The sequence below is a fragment of the Gymnoscopelus microlampas genome (genome assembly GCF_963454915.1).
Source record: "Gymnoscopelus microlampas genome assembly, chromosome: 20".
In the NCBI taxonomy this organism is placed as follows: domain Eukaryota; kingdom Metazoa; phylum Chordata; class Actinopteri; order Myctophiformes; family Myctophidae; genus Gymnoscopelus; species Gymnoscopelus microlampas.
This window is the reverse complement of record NC_139957.1, coordinates 35,225,020-35,237,987: the sequence shown is the minus strand read 5'-3', so window position 1 is coordinate 35,237,987 and position 12,968 is coordinate 35,225,020. Positions and strand designations below refer to the sequence as shown.

The window sequence follows — 12,968 nt, the reverse complement described above, 5'->3', positions numbered from 1 at the left end:
ATTATTGTCAATATAATTCTCAAAGGATATTTTGTCAAAGCGCTTAAGGTAAGACTTTTCAAGACCATAATGTACACAGTAAAATGCTTAGCAGTAATTTAACTGGTAAAATAGTACTTTAACCATTTGGTTCCATTTGAACACTCTCTGAGTTCATTCTGAGGACTTTACTGTGTACATGGTCCATCCGGCAGTCTCCTCGAACCCTCTTCAGCTCTCTTCATCAGTGCATCTATCGACCCGCCTCTGAAAATTCGGAATCCTTCTTACAGCTGAGGATGCGTTCTGTGCTCCCCCATCGGTGCACCCTCCTCGTCTCACCTCTCTGGTGCCGCGTGACGCCGGACCGCAGGCGAGCAGCCAGAGTTTTTCAGCCTCTATTGATTACCCATCAGCCTCAGGGGCTCTGGGGTGCTCTTAGCATAAACTGTGGGCTCTGCATGAGATTGAGAGGTCAATCAGGTAATTTTGGAAGGGTCGCAACCTCTTTGAGGCAGAGTGCAGTCCACATCGCACAAGTATGACTGGAACGAGGTGACAGAGAGCATCTCTTATGCAGGTCTCGGGACAGCCACCGAGAGCTTTAGCATACTTAAAAGTCGGAGTGCATGCAAATGAACAAGGGCTGCACTGCTTGGATTAAATAATAAGAAGCTTGCATATTGAAAATCACTTAAAGGAGTAGTTCACCCAAAAAATGACTTATTTTCTATCAATTGCACACCCCATGAAGCCTTGAATCCATGGATTTATTTTTATTTTTGTCGCATTGCTAAGCTAATAATTTGATTCCCGTCTCCTACCGGCTAATGTATCCGGTAGGAGACACAAAGTAGATTCTTTGTGTCTCCTACCGGAAATAGACCTGGTCATCAAATTATTGGCTTGGGAATGCCACAAAAAACAAAAGAATTGACGGCTTCATGGGGTGTGCAATTGATAGAAAATAAGTCATTTGTTGGGTGAACTCATCCTTTAAGCCCTATATCCTTTGTTGTACGGCGAATAGACAAAAGAGACGATCTACGAGCTTGTAGATGCGATGCGTTCAGCTGGCGCCACAGGGTGGCACTTAGGGGCAATGCCCCTCCAGATTGGACTTTGTGCCCCCCAACTAGATTGGCCAGTACCCTACTAACATTTCAATGTGTTTTAAAAATGTTAATGCAGGGCAGGCTAATACAGGACTACAATTAGTGCAGAGTCAGATTTGTTTTATGCCGCTCTGCGAGAGATAGAGGATAGAGGTTCACTTCAGTGGGCGTAACGTGCCAAAATAAATGGAAGGGCATCATTCGCAGGAAGTTTCATGCCGAATCACAATCACTGCCCTCAGCTCTACTAATGATTTTAAGTACTTTTGACACCCTATTGCTATGGGATACCTCTGTATTTGTCAAAAGCAATAAATACATATACCAAAAAAAAAAAAAAATAAGACATACATGTATTGTATTTGTATTTGCATTGCTGAGTAACTGTCCATGGTGGAATCGTCATCACTCACTGCTGTGGAGTTTTTTTTCCTTTCTTTTCTTTGCCTCCTGTCGTGTGGTGGCGACAAGTTACATTAAAGTAATACTAGGTAACTTTTTCAAAAAAACTAATGTTAAATTGTATATCTTTTGTGAGTGGCAAATGTTTCACAACGCCGACTGCATGAATTTCACCCCCGAAAGCCTTTTATAAACTATTTTCTATTGATTTGCGCATCGACTTCTGCTAATGCTTTGATTGATTGATAGCCTAATTTGATGGTTTTGTATTGTGTTATTCGAGGAAATTACATTCGCCAGATGTTGTTTGTGTTGACATGGAAGACACTGACTGTGCCACGTCCACTGTCCTGTTTCCTGTGTGACAGCGCCTGACCAAGCTGTTGGAGATGGCCACCGAGAGACACTCCAGTGAGCTGAGGACCCTGGAGAGGTGGGACATGTACACTCAGTACTGTGTGTGTGTGTGTGTGTGTGTGTGTGTGTGTGTGTGTGTGTGTGTGTGTGTGTGTGTGTGTGTGTGTGTGTGTGTGTGTGTGTGTGTGTGTGTGTGTGTGTGTGTGTGTGTGTGTGTGTGTGTGTGTGTGTGCGTGCGTGCGTGCGTGCGTGCGGCACCTGACGGTGCAAATTAATTACTTAAATATCATACAATGTGATTTTCTGGATTTTTTTTCTGGATTCTTTTTCTCACAATTGAAGTGTACCTATGATAAGAATGACAGACCACTACATTCTTTGTAAGTGGGAAAATATGCAAAATCGGCAGTGTATCAAATATTTGTTCTCCCCACTGTATACTGTACATCACTTTCTTTACATTTCCTACAAACCTTTTTGTTTATTGAAAGATAAGATAGAAAATATGTTTTTTTCAAAATAATTCCATTCATGTAAAAGCTTGTGGATCTGCCATTTTCACCATTTTCATAGTAATAGAGCATTGTGGTCGTTAAACGTAATTCTTTTACGTTTGGGTCCCGGGAAGACACCACGTTTATCTTTTGGATCTGGAGCTGAAAATGTTTGGGAAACTCTACAGTACAAATACAGCACATTCAGAAGAACACACACTGTCCACACACACAGTGCAGTACCGTACCGCATATTCAGAAGCAGTGGTGTAAAGTAACTAAGTACATGTACTCAAGTACAGTGCTTAAGCACAATTTTGAGATATTTTAACTTTTTTAGTATTTACAATTTTCAATACTTTTACTTCTACTCCACTACATCTCAGAGGCAAATATTACTAAAAGTACTTTTTACTCCACAACAATTATTTGACAACTTTAGTTACTAGTTACTTTGTAGATTTTAATTATTATTACAAAACATACATTAACCACTTCAGCTCTATTTAAACTTTGGCTCTGCTATTTTCAAAAGATTTCTTTACATTTTAGACATATGATATCTTATGAAACGTTCTGCATAATGAGTACTTTTACTGTGGTACTTTAAGTATATTTTGATGCCGATACTTTTGTGCTTTTACTCAAGTTCATTTTTAAAACAGATTATCTACTTTGCAGCATTGATATTTTTACTTACTTTTTACTAAATCATGTGAGTACTTCTTCCATCACTGTTCAGAAGAACACACAGTCCACACACACACACACACACACACACACACACACACACACACACACACACACACACACACACACACACACACACACTCACACTCACACTCTCTCTCTCACACACACACACACACACACACACACACACACACACACACACAGGACGCTGACGAATGAAACGTTCTTTGATGACAGCATCTCTGTGTGTGTTTGTTTGAAGTCATATTTTGCAAAGGACAATATGAGTCACCTCTGCACGCTGTTCTTGGCTTGTTTGTGTGTGTGTGTGTGTGTGTGTGTGTGTGTGTGTGTGTGTGTGTGTGTGTGTGTGTGTGTGTGTGTGTGTGTGTGTGTCTGTGTCTTATAAAGTGTGTAATGTGTATATGTTTACTCACATGCACGTGTGTGTTTGTGCGTGCATGCGTGCGTTTGTTATCCAGTGTCTCCAGCTGGCAGATGGTCTTCTAAGGACAGCCATTAGCCAACAGGTGTTTTAAACAGCCTGGGGACATACTGTACGGTCCCTGCCACCTACCTGTCCACGCAGACACTTTGACACACAGGATTTAGCCTCCTTTCTGACCACTGAAACCAAAGGTCACGGTGTCCCAGAACCTCACGTTGGAAGCAGGGAAAGGCTTCTGGTTGCACAGAGAGAGTTCATTTCAGGACGTACAGTCCTTAATTCTGTCTTGTTTTGTTCTCAGACAATGGTACTCAAGTACTGTGCTTGACCACTTATCCCATTTAGACCGGGAAAGAATCTGTGTCATTTTTAGATTCCTTTGGCTATTCAAAAATAGGTGCCGCGCTATGAGCTTGTAGATCTGCTTTTTTTTTTTGAAAAATCGTGGAAAATGTGTGCAAATCTTTGAATATATATATTTTTAAAGCGAACATTTGTAACTCAAATCTTTGCTTCCGGGGGATTCTACAAATGTCTTCTAAATCTTAACAGAATTTTGGAAAATGTATTTGGCCGTGGACCCCCATCTCAAATATTTTGTTTCAGGGACCCCCAGAAGTTGTAACATAGTGTTAAAATGTTCGCTTAAAAAAATATATATATACTGTATATATTCAAAGCATTGATTGCACACATTTTCACTATTTTTCAAAAATAGCAGATCTACAAGCTCATAGCGCGGCACTTATAACACAGATGCGTTCCCGGTCTTAAGGGGTTAAACCCCATATGGTTGAGTGGAGTACTTCAGGGCTCTGTGCTAGTTTTCTTTTATTGTGGGGAAAGGTTTTGCTGAACGAAAAGCTCACAACCCGTCGCCCCACAATACGGATGCTGATGTTTAAGTGCTTAGTACAATTTTGAGGTACCCTTAGTCAAACTCTGAGTCAAATATTGTACTGTTTTACTCTTTATACTCTATACTTTACTTACAAGTTGCTTAGTAGATTTGTACCCGATCTACAAGCCCACAACAACGTGTTGAAATGTGAACTGTTGTGAGCTTGTAGATCTGCTACTTTCAAGACCAGAATGAGTGCAACTGCTAGTTGCTAAAACATAGCATTGTTCTTCATAAATAGCCTATAATATTTAATGAAGACGGAATGCACTTGCCCGTCTGGCAACCTTAAAGCAAACTCCACTTGCCCGAACGATTTATTTACTTGTCACCAAGAGGCTAGCATCCGGCTTGTAAATTGAGGCTATATAGGAAGTGTGACAGTTCATATGAATGGCCTATAGTCTCATTGTTTTGCTGCTGTTTCACCCCTACTGGTTGCAGAAGCAATTAGGCTCTATTGGTTGATTGATGTACTTTATTTAGTAAGACATGAGAACAGTACATGACAGTACATAACAGTACATGGAAGTACAAATTCACAATACAAGGTCTACTAAACTGGAAAGCTCATTAAGCACTAAGCTTGTTTAAGATGAGATCCCCATGCACACAAATCATGATGACATATAAGAGACAGACAGATATACACGCTACTATACAGAATGTCATACAATCAGTTTACAGGTTACTGGTATGAAAAGTGAAAAATATGTACAAAAGAAGAAAGAGAGAGGGGGGGGGGGTAGGGGGGTGGGGTAGGTTAGGACTTGGACAGGGGCCATTTTTGAATTGCAGTCTCCTGAAGGTGTATCTTTAGGGCAGTTTTGAAAGTGAGTAGGGTTTTACACTCCTTTACTCCTTTTGGTAGGGCATTCCACATTTTTGATGAATAGCATGAGAACGAGTTCATTCCCTTTGTTGAGCCAAATATGGGTTGAACATGATTTGTGAAGCTGCCTCTGGTGTTATGATCATGGACTTCATTAACATTTTGGAAGTATTTTGACAAATACAGGGGGATCCCAATGTTGTGGTGTATCTTGAAGACCGGGCCCATAGCAAGTTGCTGTGCTCTGTCCTCAACCCTAAGCCATCCAATCCTAGCAAAATGAGCAGGGGATGGGTTTTGTGAGACCAAGAAGTAGCCTTACAAGTTTGTTTTGGGATGTTTGGAGCCTTGTTTTTAAGGCCTTGGAGGTGTTGTGATACCATGAAGTGCATGCATAATCATAATGACCTTGTATGAGGGCCCCTGCAAGAATCTTCAGAGTATTCTTACTGACTAGACGATCAATCCTCCACAAATAGCATGTTGTTTGGTTGACCTTTTTGATCGCTCTTTCGGCGTTTTTGTTACCGGAGAGGTTTGCCTCCAAGATGGAACCCAGGTAGGTAATTTCCTCCTTTCTTGTGAATGGAGGAGTTTGAATGAATATTCAAGTGGATGGGCTTTTGGCAGCACTTTAAACTTGATTTTATTACCTTTAATTTCATTGTCATAAACACTATATGCTTCCAGTCGCTAGTTTAAAGTCAATCACCATGATATGCGTTTTGGTAAATTATGGTCCCATTTATTTTAAAACTAATGATAAAGTAGGGTGTGTTTCTAGGGTTTCTACTGGTTCTATCGAGTGAAGACCCGCCCTCGCTGCGGTTTCAGACAGTAGCATTCATTTCCGTTTGCATTTCCGACCGGATAACAACCGGATATAGAAATATGGCGGATTTGAAATCGCTGCAAAATAGGCTTCATTTACGGTCTGTAGAAACTAATGGCGTGACGCTGTCCATATTTCTTTTACAGTGTATGCTTACCACGGGCAGTCGGGCAACCGTTAGTGTCAACCCCTGCTATTGCTACTGTACTTTACTAAAATCGGAGTACATCTTCCACCACTGCAGGCAGGCATCTTTAAATTCTGTCTATTTTTCCCTCCTTCCCCAGCGAAACCAAAGAAGCCAAGAAGAAAAGCTTCTCGAAGCGCTCATCAGATAAGGCCAAGTGAGTGACACCAAGTCCTTGTTTTCAAACACGTTTCTGGAGCTCTGTTCGCTGTGTGGACATGGCTTTCTCGTCTGATTGACCAGTGGTTCTCAAAGTGGGGTGGTGCGGGGACCCCCAGGGGTCCTTGAGTCGATTCCAAGCTGGTTCCCAGCTAAATTAGTTCATATACAGCATCCAAAGTCAGTTTAACAGATTAAGCCTATTTTATACTTTAGATATTTGAAAAAAAGACGATCTACAAGCTCACAATGTGTTGTGATGCGACGGGTTGGGAGCTTGTAGATCTGCTACTGTATTTTTTTGAAATCTTGAAAAGTTGTGAAACATTTGGAATAATTATGAACATTTTTAACAATGCAAATCTTCGCTGATGTGGATCCTTATTGGTTGAATGAATTCAAGTCTCCATGGGGTGACTAATCAATAGAAAAAAAGTCAATTTGGGGGTGAAATATCCCTTTAACGTTTTGTGAAGAGAAAAAAATCTGCGTTGCTTATAATTTATGTGCGCTGCTGTTGTTCACTGTGTGATTATCATCATCGTTATCCATGCTTGAATCGGTATAACTGAACACCCTAATCCAATGATTTGGTCAGGATCAAGAGGTCAATGAGCATCGACGCACTAGAGGAGTCCCCTCAGCTTGATGCTGCGGTGAGTACAGGAGTATTATTGCATACAGATTTACAGTGATTTTTTAGGATCTGAACTTTATTTGAGTACTGTATTTCAGTCTACTTAACTTCAGAGCACATAGTAATCCACTGGTATAAAATTGATTGATTGTAAAAGTAGTCGGGTATCACTAGTTAAAATAGGATAACATTAGAAAAGACAATATAACGTCATCTTAACATATAGTATGGCCTGGCCCTCTGCGCCTGAGCTGGTCATAATGTGCTCTGTGCATAATGTATATACAGTATATATATCAGTAGATAGAAATGGAGGCATACAGTAGGTATCTTATGCATTCTATCACCAATAAAAACGACATATAAATATTCTAACTCTGGGGAAGCCGGGGATTGAACTGGAAACCTTCTGTTTCCTTAAGTGACATTTTGGACATAATACAAGTGTCTCAGTCACATGCATGGCCACTTTTGGTGCCTTTAGAACATGTGCATACCTACGCACGCACGCACGCACGCACGCACGCACGCACGCACTCAAAGTGGGGTCCCGGGACCCCAGGTGTCCTTGAGGGGGTTCCAGGGGGTCCTCAGCTAAATGACTGATAGTTAGGAACCAAATGGACCCCTATGTAACTGTAAGTTAAATGAACACTTACATTTTACAGTGTAGATTAAGAAATCTTATCAGATGGGGGTCAGTGGCCTAATGCAGTGGTTTCTTATATTATTTGACAATTTGGCCAATGTTTGACCAGTTTTTGTAATGTAGTTTGTTGGTTACTTTTGATGCTGTAATGGTCTTTTTCTTTTCTTTTTTTTTTCTTCTTTTTTTTTCAAGGTATTAAACGGGTCTTACAAGTCCTTAAATTGTCACTTCATCTGGGGACCCCGCCCCAAAAAAAAAAATCATGTGGGGAGAGGTCTCGATCCACAGGTTGAGAACCACTGGTCTAGAGACTCTCCAAAATCGGGATGGGCATCGGACCCCAAAATCTGGCATCAGTCACGCATGCCGTCCTGTCCAGCTCCTCTCAGACCAAAACACTCCAACAGCGCTGCATTGCGTCTCTATTTCCATCCTCCTTTAATCAGCGATTATACCCATTAATTACAGCGACTATTTATAACACAATCAGTTGTTTAATCAGCATGGCCTCTGCATTGAATGGCTGGGTGCATTAAGCAGTGTCTGATTGAATTGGACAAGTCCAACCTGCTGTGACCCAAACTGTATTGATCGTCTTTCTCGGGTTGCCTCCCGTGGGCGGGCACACCACACACACACACACACACACACACACACACACACACACACACACACACACACACACACACACACACACACACACACACACACACACACACACACACGTTTGTATTACTATATTTGTAAGGACATCAACATTTTAGGTTTGTGATTTTATAAATGCCTTTTTTTTTTGCTTTATTTTTTTTGTCATTTTTAACCATAACTCTAAAGGCTAAAATAGTCTACTAGAACTAGCTTGTAGATCAGCTATTTAACTCTAACCCTAACCCCTAAACCTAACTTCTATGTCTAATCCAAACCCTAAACCTATCCTCTGTCTAATCCTAACCCTAAACTCAACCTGAATCTTTTCCTAATTGTAATTCCAACGCCCCATATTTTTTTTAACCATAAAACAACCATTTTCTCTTGTGAGGACCGGAAAAATGGTCCCAAATTCTACTATACTTGTGGGGACATTTCGCCCTCGCAAGTTCAGTGAGAAGAACACACACAGACACACACACACGCACACACACACGCACACGCACACACAGAAACATGAGCAGATGTACTGTTTATAGGCCTACTGTAGCGTACAGAAACACAATCTTTGTTTTTCACTCGATATAGACATACTGTACTGTAGTACAGACCAACAGACCAAACTGCTGACCACAAAGTGGAATCCTTTGTGTTCATTTGAATTTAAATGAACTCTCAGAAAATTGCTACACAAGTGATTATTTGGGAACTGGGGCATGTGTTATATTCTTACAGATCCCAGATTACAGCCCTCAGCAAGAAGCTCTGATGAAGAAACAGGCTGTTACAATCGAGGAGATCAAAGCCCTTGCTAATCAGGTATACGCACGCACGCACGCACGCACGCACGCACGCCTACTGATGGCAGAAGTACTCACATGTTTATGTCTAAATTTTTTATATCTACATTGCAGTATCAATACTGCAATGTAGATATACTCTATTACAACTAGAAGTACCCTATTCAAAACGTACTGTACCTGAGTAAAAGTACACACACACACACACACACACACACACACACACACACACACACACACACACACACACACACACACACACACACACACACACACACACACACACACACACACACGCAAAGTAATCATGCCATCATTAAGTCATAAGTGCATCATGCCAACACACCTGTCTATCAAATAATATGCTATTAAATCAAGTATTATTAGCAAACAAGCCGGGCTGAAACTATTGTTTTTGTGCTGGCTTTTTATCTGCCATGATTTTAGAAAATCCAGTGAGATGGTAAAGAATAGACATAACATTTTTGCCACAACAAATGTCGGTCTGATTGGGGCGCTATAATTACGTTTTAAGTTTTTAAGTTTAAGTTTTAAATGCCATAACTCCAACACATAGGCTACATACAGCTTGTGGATATCTTGATATTTTATTTTGAAGATATTGATGATACATTTGAAGATGAGGGGAATTGTCAATAATTTTTTTGTATTTGCCACTGATAACATGAAAAACATTTCTGCATTTAGTAGGACCCTTCAGCATTCCTTTTTGAGCAGTAGTTCCGTATAGGCAAACGCAGTAATGGCCCCGATTCACTAAGAAATGTACGACCATATTTTGATCTTACCGGCATTTAAGAGAATATTTTGCATGAAGACAATTGTCTTAAATGCCGGTAAGATCAAAATATGGTCGTAAATTACTTAGTGAGTTGGTTGAATCTATACTAGGTCACCTCATTTCTTGTGTTCATGTGGTTAAAATTGAATAACACAATCAGCCTCAAGCTATGCAGTAGTCGTGCTAGTATTATCAGTTGACTTCTGCCAGCACAGAAACCTGTATGACAGCCGCAGGTGAAGAAAAACGATACCCTCAAAAATATCCACATATCCGTTTGACAAGTTTCTGATGCCCCGTAATGAACTTTTGCCCTTGTCACTAGCTAAACCAGGAGGCGCTGAAGGAACATGAGCAGAAGATGAGATCTCTGCCCGGGGAGGTGAAGGAGTCTGTCAATGCGTGTGTGGGAGCCCACTTCCCTGACCAGGTGGACCAGAGCGGGGAGAAGAAGGAGGTGGAAGGAGTGGGCGTCTATGGAGATGTGTTCCTGGGTTAACCCATTAAGACCTGAGGTCGATTCTAAAAATGTCCTCTAAATACAGTTTTCTGAAAAAGATATGATGCTATATATATCAGCGGTGCTCAAAGCTTTTTCATGTCACCCCCAAAATTATATGTATTTGGCCGCCGACCCCCATCTCAAAATATTTTGTTCCAGGGACCCCCAGAAGCAAAGATTTGAGTTGAAGATGTTCGCTTTCAGAAATATATATTTAAAGATTTGCACAAATCTAAACGATTTTTCAAAAACAGTAGATCTATAAGCTCGCAGCACGGCACGAAGTGACGTCTTCAAAACCTAGGGAGTCCGGGGGCCGGCAAATGTTTGTCATAGGAACTTTTTTTTTTTTCTTTTTTTTTTTAGTTTAGTGTTTCTATTTAAATGTCGGAAAATATACATTAATATAAATACACTATATTATTTTCAAATATAATATGTAAACAAACAAACACCAAACATTTCATTTACACAACACTGCAGCTTCACTTGGAGGTGAATCATAGGCACTTCCACAAAAAACCTGTGGAATACTTACCAGCTGACACAAGCTAGACATTGATGAGACAATCGGCTAAATATGGTGGCCTGGCTTTAATAGCCTCTTATCAAGTTGCATGGAAGGCTTTCTTAAAAAAAGGTTTAATATTACACTATACATTTAATGGGGGTCCCTGCTTTGCCTCTCTCTCTCTCAGCTAAAGGGTCCTTGGCCTGAAAAACGTTGTAGACCCCTACGATATAATATCATCAAGCCCCTCCGCATTTAGTTTTTTGGTCCGAATGGGATATCTTATGGCCAGGTACATTTTACATAACCGTCTTTCATACAATACTCCAAAAGTTTGATGATTTGGAAGACTTTCACTCTCTGCTTTCGATTGCTTCTCTCTCTCGTCTCCCTCCAGTACCAAAACGGCCTTGAACCACTGTACTGTAGGTCATGCAGCGTGAAACACCTTTCAGACGTGGGTATATGTCATATCGCACACACAGTTCTTTATTCTGTACTTAGTTCCCTTTTCAGCCTTAATTAGTTGGAGGTCAGGGTGAAATATCCGAGCCGGCGCCGCGAGAGAAACCCAGGTTTCTACAAAAAAGCTTCAAGGGTCTACAGGCTGACTCACGCTATGAATCACTCTGTCACACTTCAATGCAACAAAAACAATCTTGATTCAAACTCCCACACGGTTCTCACAAAGCGTGAATATATGATTCACTTTGAGGTTTAAATGGATTCTAATTACAAAGAAGGTAGTTCGGAAGAAGCAACATATTCACTCTGTAACTGTGTGGCACATATAGTAGAGGTGGGTCACAATCAGTGGTGGACAAGGAAAGTGCTGACCCCAGTACTTTCGTACTTGAGTTAAAGTACTGGGGTGATTGCTTAAGTATTCAAAAGTAGCCTGCATGCTTTTAATCTTAATTACAAATAATTCAAAAGTATATTTACTTTTTAATTAATTTCTGTATTGAAATTGACATTTCCCCCCAAAATTCAAAGATCTTCCAGAAATGGTAATAAAAAAATTGAAAATAGCAGATATACAGGCTCACAGCGACGCGTTGTGAGCTAATGCAAGCTATTGCACAAAACAGGTGGTGGTAAATGTACTTTGTTACTGTCCACCACTGGTCACAATGCTGTTATTTATCTCTGCTGTGATTGGAATCCGTCTTATAGCAGACTTTTCTATTTTTCTTGGTCACTCTACATTATGTATGCATTTTATGTGTTCCCTGATAGTTGAGAGCACAAACAAATTCTCTAAGACACACATACAGGTATTTCGGGGCCAAATCCGCCATTCCTTCGCCGGGTCAAACAACACAGCTTGGCAACATCATGGTGCATGATCGATAAGTAGCGGGTTATGTCACTGTAGTCCATTATGAATTGATAATTCAATTCAATTACAATATCTAAAGCAGTGGTTTTCAACCTTTTTCATGCCAAGGACCCCTAAATTGATATACATGTTCCAGGGACCCCCAGACATTTTTTTGGCTTTTAATAATATACAGTATGTATTCAAAGAATTGCACATCTTCAAGATTCTTCTAAAATAGCCAAAGCTAAGTGGTAAAAATTATTGTGACGCTATATTAACTAATTTAGCTGGGGACCCCCTGGTACCCCCCCCCCCCCCCCCCCAAGGACCACTGGTTGAGAACCACTGATCAAAAGTACAAGTTAAGATGATATACTAAATATCAATAAATAAATATATTGTGATTAAAACCTTTCAATGAACTTCCAATAAATCAGTTTGCTCATATGTCTATGCAGTGTGAACGTGTGCATAAACGTGTATAAACACAAATGGTTGTGTTGGCATGTGTTATCATTTCTAGACACTGACACATTATTGTATTGCAACGCAGAATGACAAAAATACGTGAATCACCAGAAAGAACATTACTGTTATTATTAATGATAATTCATATTACGAATGAACAGAACAAATGAATGAACGCAATTTTAAATAGTGGCAGAGTAGCTCATTTAATACTTGTGTATTGACTGG

General features: G+C 40.3%; 1 protein-coding gene across 2 annotated transcripts in view; it reads left to right on the top strand.

The window, feature by feature from the left end:
• The window catches only part of plcb2 (phospholipase C, beta 2), a 61,299-nt gene extending 48,589 nt beyond the window's left edge, over positions 1-12,710 (top strand). For both annotated transcript variants that reach the window (XM_084045747.1, XM_084045746.1), the window contains exons 31-35: positions 1,865-1,929; positions 6,341-6,397; positions 6,998-7,055; positions 9,069-9,152; positions 10,261-12,710. In XM_084045747.1, the coding sequence (XP_083901873.1) occupies positions 1,865-1,929; positions 6,341-6,397; positions 6,998-7,055; positions 9,069-9,152; positions 10,261-10,434 (438 nt within the window). In that variant the 3' untranslated portion in view covers positions 10,435-12,710. The remainder of the gene's footprint in view (positions 1-1,864; positions 1,930-6,340; positions 6,398-6,997; positions 7,056-9,068; positions 9,153-10,260) is intronic.
• Positions 12,711-12,968: the final 258 nt, after the last annotated feature.